Source organism: Oncorhynchus mykiss, chromosome 22, assembly GCF_013265735.2.
Source record: "Oncorhynchus mykiss isolate Arlee chromosome 22, USDA_OmykA_1.1, whole genome shotgun sequence".
NCBI lineage: Eukaryota > Metazoa > Chordata > Actinopteri > Salmoniformes > Salmonidae > Oncorhynchus > Oncorhynchus mykiss.
The window spans coordinates 17,984,775-17,996,098 of record NC_048586.1 but is presented as its reverse complement, the minus strand read 5'-3'; the positions used below and the strand labels follow the sequence as shown (position 1 = coordinate 17,996,098).

At 43.7% G+C, this 11,324-nt stretch overlaps 1 protein-coding gene across 11 annotated transcripts in view; it reads left to right on the top strand.

The window, feature by feature from the left end:
• The first annotated feature begins 284 nt into the window (after positions 1-284).
• The window catches only part of fmnl2a (formin-like 2a), an 89,757-nt gene continuing 78,717 nt past the window's right edge, over positions 285-11,324 (top strand). For 6 of the 11 annotated variants that reach the window (XR_005038796.1, XM_036958907.1, XM_036958899.1 and 3 more), the window contains exon 1: positions 286-898. Coding sequence is in view for 10 of the 11 variants with exons in the window: in XM_036958907.1 (XP_036814802.1) it covers positions 785-898 (114 nt within the window). In the remaining variant the exon portion in view is untranslated. Of the gene's footprint in view, positions 899-11,324 lie in introns of all 11 variants that reach the window. The other 5 variants (XM_036958905.1, XM_036958906.1, XM_036958902.1 and 2 more) reach the window with 2 other exon arrangements.

The following is an 11,324-nucleotide window of genomic DNA, read 5'->3' as shown; positions in this document are numbered from 1 at the left end:
AGAATAAGGCTGTAACTTAACAAAATGTGGAAAAAGTCAAGGGGTCTGAATACTTTCTGAGTGCACTGTATAATGGTTCTAAAGGAGGACTTCTAATTAGGCCTTTCCTAATTCTTTGGGATATGGGATTTAAATACTGGACTACGATTGTAATAAAGGTTGTGGACTAAGTAAATAAGGTTGTTATGCACGTGTTATACACCATGAGTAGACTGCATATACCAGCATGCAATCATACAAAACATTGTGCGGCTTATGGCACGCCCAAGTAGTAGGCTTGTCTGAAAGAGCTCGTTACTCCAACGTGTAGAGATGTGATTGTGAATGCGGCGTGTAGAGTCGACAGGACTCAACTGTATTAGTTAGTCATCAATGGGGAGATTTAGCTAGCTACACATACGGGGATTGCTAAACCTGAATCATGCACATCGTCATTACATCTAACTGGGAGTGGAGCAGAAATTGTGCAAGATATGGATAGGAGTTATCTTTGGTTCTAGAGATTGCGCGGTTGTTGCTCCGAGTCAAGTTTCCAGCAAGTCCCATATTCCATAATGCTTCACGAGGACTCGACTCATTGGAACCATGTGCACATTTCCTCACGTGTGTTTCATGTTGAAGCGGTGAGGCTGGGATAAAACGGGAAAATTAGCAAACAACAAGCAACCGTGCAGATATATATATATATTTATTTTTTGGGGGGGTCGTAGACTTTCTGTGATTTCTGAAGTCGAGGAGGAAGGTGTGGACGGTAGTTGTGATCCAGCTCAAATAAATCAGAAACATGGGGAACGCAGGGAGTATGGACCAACAAACTGATTTCAGGGGACACAACATGCCTTTGAAACTGCCGATGCCGGAGCCAGGTGAATTGGAGGAGAGATTCGCAATCGTTTTGGTATGTTCACTGTACTTTCTTATCGAACACTGAGTTTCCCATTCTTTGTCTTGCGCCATGCCTCATTTGCGCTTGGCACCGCACAACCGCTAACAGTAACTAGCGCAGCATTCTCCCAACTCGAGCTCGTTCATCTTTTGTGTTGATTGAGTTCGACTTCGAGGGGGCATTTCACAAACATACAAGTTTGTGTTTTTTTGTTTAGTCTTTTTACGCATGCCATGTTAGGTTAGTGTTAACGCTAGCTGATAAGTATGGCAGTCATTGTTTTGTTTTTCTTTCTTGACATGTTTTTACATGGATCCGACTGCAACAGACAATCACATGTAGTTGTTATGTAGAGAACTACATGGTCAACATTCAAAGAGTCTTAGCAGTTTAGACATTTCCTTTATTTTAACGGGTGAAGTTATACAGGTAGCCAGTGAAGGCAACTGACCTCGGCAAGTTTGCTCCCTTATACGATCAGCATGTCAATATAACCTCAGACATTTGAGTAGTTAGCTGTTTGCCCCATACATGGACCAAACGGTAGTCTGGCAAATTCGAAAATGCCTTTCTGTGTGTGACATTCGTTGTGTTTAGTCAGAGAATGTTTGTTCAGCCTGTATACACCTAGGCTATTTACCTACACAGCATGCTTCTGTAAATGTGATGTGTGGCCAACCTGTGTTTACTCAAAGAACCACCTGCACAGCTGTCAAGACAAAATGAGCAAGTTAGCTACTTTATTGAAATCATCCCCATGTTCTGTCTTTTTTTTAAAAGATAAGATACAGCCTACATGACTAATACACCTTCTCAATGTTTCAGTATCCTAAATCATGGCCTTAAATCATCATCATCCTATGTTTTGCATTACATAGCATGCACGACAACCTGTTCAACTATTCTGTGTTCAAATGCGATGACAATTGTGCATTTCTGTGCTATGTGTTGCTGCTTCAGGGGCACTTTACAGTACAGCCCTCCAGTCAAGGCACATGGGGGGGGGGGGGGGGGGGGGGGGGGGGGGGGGGGGGGGGGGGGCTCATGACTGTAAGGCCCGGTTTTGTGAGGTTGTGTAAATGTGGGTCAGACGTTATTGTAGTCAGACCTAATACTCCACTCAACTGAGGGTAGGCGGCTCTGTTGTGGGACCTGGGCGCCTGCAACACACTTAGTCTAACACAGACCTACTAAGAAGGTCATGCAGTGCCATGTGACTTCAGCGATCCTGCAACTGTACTTGTCAGAAGGAATGGTTAAAAGAGGAAATAACTGTTACCTGTTTCATTCTGTGTTTCCCCCTTTTCTCTGCCTTGGGGTATAGTCTGTTACTCTGTTTGCTGACTGTGCTGGCCCAAGCCATTTTGCCTGTTATTACCTAATGGAGCAAGTTTTTTTTTTTCCCGTGGGAGTAACTAATGCTTGTCACAGTGTTCTAGTTGGGGCGTAATTGCTGCGTGTCCTGGCCAGATGAATCCCATTCTGTGTTGGAGGAGAGGGAGGCAGGGAGCAGACTTCTGTCTAGAGATCAGTCGCATCCCAAATGGCACTGTATTTGCTTGACCAGAGCCCATAGGTAGTGGACTTTATATGGAAAAGGGTGTCATTTGGGACAGAGACAGGGTTGACGCACACTGCCTAATCCCGTCTGCTTTTAGGATCACCTGGCTGCTTCTCATGATCTGCCTGGCTCGAATACCTACTTTTCAAACTTAACAGGCCGAACAAAGTAGGACAGAGGAACGGAATTTAACTGCCTTAAGGCGCTACTCTGAGGATGCCGCATCATTAAGTTCATAGTAACAGTTAATGGTCTGTTAGCTTTTCCCAGCATGCTCATTACCCATATTTATTTTCCCTCCGTAAAGGTGTAGGTCATTGATGGCCTAATGAGTCACATTGGAAATGGATCCTATTAGTAAATGCTACATATGCACTGGCTTAAACAACAGAGTGGGTCTGGTGGCACCAGGAGTAATCAGTGCTGGGACTGACGCTCACTGAAGAGGGATGGATGTGACATTGAGGGAGTTCCAGCTAGAATGTTCTTCAGCATGGTTGGCATGTCAGCAAAACTCCCTCCCTCTGCCAGTAGGATGTCTTTACTCTTGGCAGGAAGCGAACCGTGCGACATTAGGCGAGTTTAGCGTCTTAATCACAGCACGTAGCTATATTTAATGCGATTTAAACCTTGTTGCATGTCAGCCATGCCCGTTGGCTGGTGGCTCCCCCTATGCCTCGGTGAGCGTGTGAATCTGGTAACCTGGTGTGTCACTTTAACCTGCAAGGCTAGTGATTGCAAAGATGTATTGGGCATATGCAGCACGACTATCATTGATCAATACCACCATACATACACTCACTGGTTGATAAGTATGTGCAGCAGGCTGATGGTATCACGGGTTGGATGATATGGCTGCTCATTTCTTTCTTTGCCAACTCAAAAAATCATTCCAATCTCCATAGATTGGGCCTATGTAAAACAGTCTATTTCTATAATAAACAGGATGGCCTGTATGTAATGAAATTATTTGAGGAAATATCCCTTTCAAACTGCGATGCTATATTGTCCGGGTATATTAGTCCTATATTTAGAGAATTTTAAATAGCTTTTGCCTTAAAAGTTCCTTGTCCAAATGGTTCTTTTTAGCCGTAGAGGTGATTTTAATTACAACATGTTTACATAAGAGCTCCCTCTTAGTCTGATCCTTAGGGATCTAGAGCAGTGGTCACCATGGTTGATCTTCAGGGCATTCCTAGTCGATCACCAAACATTTCTGTAGAAAAACCAATGCTACTGGTTAGTGCTCTCTTTTTCTTTCTTTTTTGCACTGTTGGCGGTAGGTGCACTTGATTCAGAGAAAAACTCTGCCTACCTGGCGAACTGGGAGAGCTGTGGCCAAATGAAGTGTGCCTACTGCGCTGTCCAATCGGATAGCTCAAATCACCGCGCCTACAGCTTCCACGACCCTGGCCACAGCAACATTTTATACTAGCCTACTTGACATTTCATAACTTTTAAAACCATGACCAGAGAGAGACTGTCAAAGAATACAGCAAAGAGATTCTGGTTTTATGAGTGAGTTTATGTTGAAGTTTTTATTCAGCACTGTCAACCTCTCGATGCTGCAGCTGTAGAACCTTTTGAAGATCTGAGGACACATGCCAAATCTTTTCAGTTTCCTGAGGGGAATAGGCTTTGTCGTGCCCTCTTCACGACTTTCTTGGTGTGTTTGGACCATTCTAGTTTGTTGGTGATGTGGACACCAAGGAACTTGAAGCTCTCAAGCTCGGTCCTCCTTTTCTGTAGTCCACAATGATCTCTTAGTCTTGGTTACGTTGAGGCATAGGTTGTTATTCTGGCACCACCCGCCAGGTCTCTGACCTCCCTATAGGCGTTGTCGGGTGATCAGGCCTACCACTGTTGTGTCGTCTGATGGTGTTGGGAGTCGTGCCTGGCCATGCAGTCGTGGGTGAACAAGGAGTACAGGAGGGGACTGAGCACGCACCCCTGAGTGGCTCCAGTGTTGAGGATCAGCGTGGCAGATGTGTTGCTACCTACCCTCACCACCTTTGGGCGGGCCATCAGGAAGTCCAGGATCCAGTTGCAGAGGGAGGTGTTTAGTCCCAGGATCCTTAGCTTAGAGATGAGCTTTGTGGGCAACTATGGTGTTGAACGCTGAGCTGTAGTAAATGAATAGCATTCTCACGTTGGTGTCATAGGACAACATGAATTTGTGCATGAGGCATATGCAGCACGACTTGAGTTTCGCCATCAGGTGGAAGACTGTGTCCCTTCTCTGGAAAGTCTCACCGTAGAAAAGGAGAGGGCAGGGACCGTGAGAGGTGGATCCTATGCTGCTTCCTCCCTCCACTCCGACTAATTTTCTGTTCAAAACAACTGGGAACTCGGAAATCTCTGACTTCCGACTTCAGTGCGTTCAAGACTACTGGGAACTCGGAAAGAAACGGTCATCCAACTCGGAATTCATTAATTTTCTGAGTTCCTAGTTGTCTTGAAATTACCATGACCATCAGATGCAGGTAAGATCAGTTCAGTAAAACAAAAAAGCAAATAATTTCAATTTATGCTCAGCTGTGCCTCGCAAGTGCTACACGAACTGATCTATTTTGTCATCAAAGCTCGAGTTTTGAAATGTGAGAAGAACAATATTGGCAAGCCACGCATAAAGCCAATATGCTGTGATTATGTATTAGGCCTAGTGCCCAAACCTCATTCCTACAGAACTGTTTTGAATAGGTTAATGTTACATTTTCTAGGTCATGTTGCTTTTTGACTGCAAAAGGGGACCACTGCTGCGAAGGCCCCGCCAGCTCCTACATTAAGAAACCAGGTGGATTTAACAAGGTTGGGAGGGATTTGACTAAATGAAAGCATTGACTTCTCCACAGACCCTGTAATGTTCAACCCAAAACAACATGTCCATGATCAGCAGACAGCTGTGCTTTTTTTTAGGCTATGTGATGCACCTCATTACAGGTTTATTCTGTTTGAGGTCACAATTGACTGTGTAGTAACACTGTAATTACCATAGTAACAACATTGTAACATGTTGTTACGTAGGCTTATAAATAGACTAATTGCTTTGTAATTACATAGTAGGGGAATTTGGTTGTTATTACGCAGGTGGAATAGTGGACTTTATATGCACTTGTACTGTAATCATAAGAATAGACATTGAGAACAGAGTTAGTGCACTTTCAGGTAGCCTTTGCCTGGAGAAGTCTACGTTTGCTCCAGGCTGATTCTACTAAGCCTATCCGTTTCCCCTTACAAAGCAAATTGGCTTCCATTGATACAGCTGCTGTAGGGGACTCAAATAATCCCTAGAGCTATGGCTGATATTTAAACTAGACATCATTTGAATGTAAGGCCTCTGCCAAGATAAGGCAACGTTTTTCAAATGCGACCTTGACCATGGAGAGAAGATAGTATAATGTGAACTTCCTTTTAGGGCTGTTACGATTATGCCATTTTTGGTAACGATAAATGGCCCCGTGTTTGTCATAATTGTTTATTTTTTTGGTCATTATTTAAAAAAAATTGTAGTGCATCATAATGCGTCTTTCAATATTAGCTGCAACATACCAAATGAATACAACACAGCTTTGGTGATACCCCTGTCTAAAACAAGTATGGTTTTAACCGTTTCTAACTTTTGGAAATGAAGCTTCTCTTTACTGTGCCGTTCTCCTCTTAAAATGACTACTAACATTTCCCACTTCATGTAAAAAAAGAAAAGAAAAAGAAAAGAAATGACAACTTCTATTGTGTAAACTACGCTATATATACAAAGTATGTGGACACCTTCAAATTAGTGGATTCAGCTATTTCAGCCACACCCTTTGCTGACAGGTGTATAAAATCGAGCACACAGCCATGCGATCTCCGTAGACAAACATTGTCTGTAGAATGGCCTTACTGAAGCGCACAGTGACTTTCAACGTGGCACCGTCATAGGATGCCACCTTTCCAACAAGTCAGTTCTTCAAATTTCTGCTCTACTAGAGCTGCCCCGGTCAACTGTAAGTGCTGTTATTATGAAGTGGAAACGTCTAGGAGCAACAATGGCTCAGCCGCGAAGTGGTAGGCCACACAAGTTCATAGAATGTGACCACCAAGTGCTGAATAGTCTGTCCTCGGTTGCAACACTCACTACCGAGTTCCAAACTGCCTCTAGAAGCAAAAGATAGCACAATAATTGTTCGCGGGAGCTTCATGAAATGGGTTTCCATGGCTGAGCTGCCGTACACAAGCCTAAAATCATCATGCGCAATGCCAAGTGTCGGCTGGAGTGGTGTAAAACTTGCCGCCATTAGACTCTGTAGCAGTGGAAATGCTTTCACTGGAGTGATGAACCACGCGTCATCATCTGGCATTCCAACGGATTAATCTGGGTTTGGCGGATGCCAGGAGAACGCTACCTCCCCGAATGCATAATGCCAACTGTAAAGTTTGGTGGAGGAGGAATAATGATCTGGGGCTGTTTTTCATGGTTTGGGCAAGACCCCTTAGTTCCAGTGAAGGGAAATCTTAACGGTACAGCATACAGTGACTTTCTAGACCATTCTGTGCTTCCAACTTTGTGGCAACAGTTTGGGGAAGGCCCTTTCCTGTTTCTACATGACAATGTCCCCCGTGCACAAAGCGAGGTTAATACAGAAATGGTTTTTCGAGATCAGTGTGGAAGAACTTGACTGGCCTGCACAGAGCTCTAAACTCAACCCCATTGAACACATTTGTGAAGAATTGGAACACCAGCTGTGAGCCAGGCTTAATCGCTCAACATCAGTGCCCAACCTCACCAATGCTCTTGTGGCTGAATGGAAGCACGTCCCTGCAGCAATGTTCCAACATTTAGTGGAAAGCCTTCCCAGAAGAGCTGAGGCTGTTAGTGCAGCAAAGAGGGGACCAACTCCATATTAATGCCCATGATTATGGAATGGGATGTTCGACAAGCAGGTGTCCACATACCTTTGGTAATGTAGTGTATATGTAATTGAATATAAAGTTGAAATTCCCTTCTTCTTAAAGGAATGTATTAAGACGATTATGAAGCAAAATAACGTTTTCACGGTTATTGTCCATAATTAATGGTTAATTATACAATAATTGTGCCAGCCCTACTTCCATTATCTTCTATGTAGATTTGATTAAGTAGCAGGACTGTCATTTCATTTCCATTAACACTTTTTTGCTCGAAGGGCTGTTTTTACCAGGTAGCCTAACTCGTTCTTTGTAGGTAATACTTTGTCGCAGTAAAAAAATATATTTTCGTGTGCATTAAGGCCTATGACAATTTTTTTAAATTTTTACAAACGCTCAGTTTTAATCATACTCAATGTATTCTAGCTGTCATGCTTATTTTACAATGAAGGGTAGGCCGTCATTGTAAATAAGAATTTGTTCTTAAACTGACTTGCCTAGTTAAATAAAGGTTAAAGAAATACAAAAATAAATCTCAATACAATCAAACTAGCATGGGCAAAGATCACAAGTCAGTCATAATGTAGATAATAGGCTAGTGCAGGTGTCAAACACAAGGCCTTTGAACCCAATAGGACAAACCAAGCGAATATGAAAATGAGTCAACAGTTGCGTTAACTACTTCATAAAATTACAGCCCGATGTTCTTGCATGGGTGACTTCAACTTCAATTGCGCTGCTTTCATTTGTTCTTAACTGTAGGCCTCAACACTCTGCAATGTCCCCTTGCTGTAGTTGCGTACATTTCTGTAGTTTATTGCGTTGTGTAGTAAACTGTCATACTGAACGTCCCTCCATTGATCACTGTCTAAGCCCCTCTGTTTTTTGGTAAGCATGATGAAGACAGCTCATTACACACTAAGGCTCTGTTTTCATCAGAAATGTGGACGTTTCCATTTTTCATCGAACACAGAGGTGGAAAACAGTCGGTCTAAGTGAGTTTGGCATTTAGGCTAGTCGTCTCTTTTGCTCAGGAGCATGTCTGTAAGCTCTCGTGTGGTTTCCATAGCACCCATGACATTAGCGTTGGCTGTTTCAACATGGGAAATAATCAAAGAGATGGGTTGCACTAGACTAGAGGTGTTTTCCTGTTTTTCGAAAGGGCAATTCCACAGTAAAGGACCCCATTTTTCACTTAAAATTCTATTCACTACTTTTAACAATTTACACGGAACATTTTACAAAAACACATTTACTGGAAGAATAACTGTGCAGATGCAAAGTTTGGTAACATCATTTTGTTAATCTCGCTGTTCACCATGTTAAAACAGTGATGGATCTTAATTTAGGCTTTGCTGTATACACAGGCTTGTGAGGGAGGCAGAGAAGTTTGAGGCAGTTATTGGGACTTGCTTGAATACCATATGGGGGCTGAGGGTTTAGCTTTTGTCGTAGCTGGACTTCTCAATAGCGAAGATTACTGTGTATATAAACTGCTTTGTTTAAAGGAAGCCAAAGTACCATTAACTTTTCTTGTTATTTTACCCTGAGATACTGTACATTTATTTTTAACGTTTTGGTAAACGGGCCACAGTTTGAAAAATTGTCAGCTTGCTCTGGTTAGAGTATATTTGCCATTTTAACGTACCTTTCTCCTTGCCCACTCAGTAGGCCTATATCTTTTGAGAAAAGAAATGCAAACAGTGGTAAAGAATAAATACATTAATAGCCAGCATTCTTTGCATTTTTCATGCTGACTCTTCATTAAAAGAGTCAAATAAATGGCTCTTCTCTGTGCCGCAGAGCCTGGCACTAACGCTAGAATGGCAGGCAGCTAGGCTAGTGGCCGTCCCTTCCTCAGGTCCAGAGGCCAGCTCCGTCCCATAGCGCTTAGTCTGGGGATGCTTCTGACCTGGGCTGCTTCTGCTGGGTCGTTCAGGGGATTCATTGAGAGGCAAACAGTCGACGTGGTGTCAGAACTCCAGGATGCTCCCGGACTAATTAGCCGTCGCGCAGAGGAACACAAAACTGTTAATGGAGAGAAGTAGTAGGCTTAGTGATCCAGCTCGCACCACATTGGCCAGTCCAACCCATCACAAGTCTTAGGCTGCTGTGGTGTGCAATGGGCTTTTTAAAGCATACACTGCAGGCAGGCAGCAGAGCTTGAAGGCTTCGGCCTCGCTCCCTCTGCTGGCATAGAATCGGCTGGTTGTGTGGGAACCAGCCTTTGGCTGTGTGCAAGGAGTGTCAGGTCGAAAACGTTTGGGTTCTCTTTCAGTCTGCACTTTCGGTACAACACCTCACAATAGGGAGTTGCACTCTCGCAAGCTCGACTGAAGAACGTACGATCACGCCTGACAAGGCCAATGAAACTCAAGCCTCGCTGGAAGCCCTGCCTTCCACAGGTGATAACACTGAGTCTCGGATTAATTTCTTATTCTTCAGGTCTTCACATTGAGCTGAGTAGAACGATTCACGCTGCTATCTTGAAACAAACATTGGAAATCGAGACTGTCAAACTTGTGTGCTAGAGTTTGTATTTTGTTTTTGTTTTTTCCCTCCTACAAACCAATTATACTGAACAAAAATATAAACGCAACTGTTAGTGAGTATTTCTCCTTTGCTGACAGGTGTGGCATATCAAGAAGCTGATTAAACAGCATGATTGTACAGGTGAACCTTGTGCTAGGGGCAATAAAAGGCCACTCTAAAATGTGCAGTTTTGTCACACAACACAATGCCACAGATGTTTTGAGGGAATGTGCAATTGACATGCTGACTTGGAATGTTCACCAGAGCTGTTGCTAGGGAATTGAATGTTAATTTCTCTACTTTAAACCACCTTCAACGTCATTTTAGAGAATTTGGTAGTACATCCAACTGGCCTCACAACGGTTAACCACGTGTAACCATGCCAGCCCAGGACCTCCACATCTGGCTTCTTCACCTGCGGGATCGTCTGAGACCAGCCACCTGGACAGCTGATGGAACTGAGGATTTCTGTCTGTAATAAAGCCCTTTTGTGGGGAAAAACTCATTTTGATTGGCTGGGCCTGGCTCCCCAGTGCGCCCCTGCCCAGTCATGTGACATCCTTAGATTAGGGCCTAATGAATTTATTTCCATTGACTGATTTCCTTATATGAACTGTAACTCAGTAAAATCATTGAAATTGTTGCATATTGCGTTTATATTTTTGTTCAGTATAGTATTCTTCGAGTTGCTTAGCCTGGCTATAGAAATGAGTTAGATGGCAAAAAATGTGACTGACACGACGAAGACTGACTTCCAGGCATGGGTTTGTGACCATGTCCCCAGTCATGCAGCTATAAATGTGTAGCCTTCTTGAGGAAGCTTTGAGTTTCTGGTAGTGACTTTCCTCTCCCGGATGCCTGTACCTCGGCTGATGCTGAGTTGCGGGAGGCGGGGATGGGAGCTGGGGCTTTGGTCAAATCAGATGTCTTGTTTTTGCCTCAGCTTGATGCATGCGGATGCTGCCCTTGCTCAACCTGGTCTTGTGTGTATTGTCACCGGTTGCAGGAGACTACTCTCACCGCTTGCATCCCTTTTCAGTATTGGTTGACTAAGGGTTCAGTCTTACGAGATTTTTTAGACTAGGCTATAGCGAAATGCTGCAAAACGTGCTACTAGCTATTCCTGCCTTCCCAACGGTGGAAATGCTGGTGTAGTTCTCTTCTTTAGTGTGCGTAGCGTTCAGTTGCTTGGTTATTCTAAACTGACAGGTCCCACCTCACAGTGCTACGGTCAGAGATTTTCAATATCGGAGGAAGGCTCCACTAGCTCAGGCTTGGCTACTAATCCACTGGGCGAACGCCAGCTAGCTGGCTACTAGCTTAGCTTAGACAAAATCCTCATGGCCAATGTCGGCTAGTATACATAACTACCAGAAAATGAAACTACTAGCTTTCTCCCAGTGTTATGGCAACCCCACCCCTATATCCAATTTTTGGAGTTGTAGGGAGTGGAGGAAG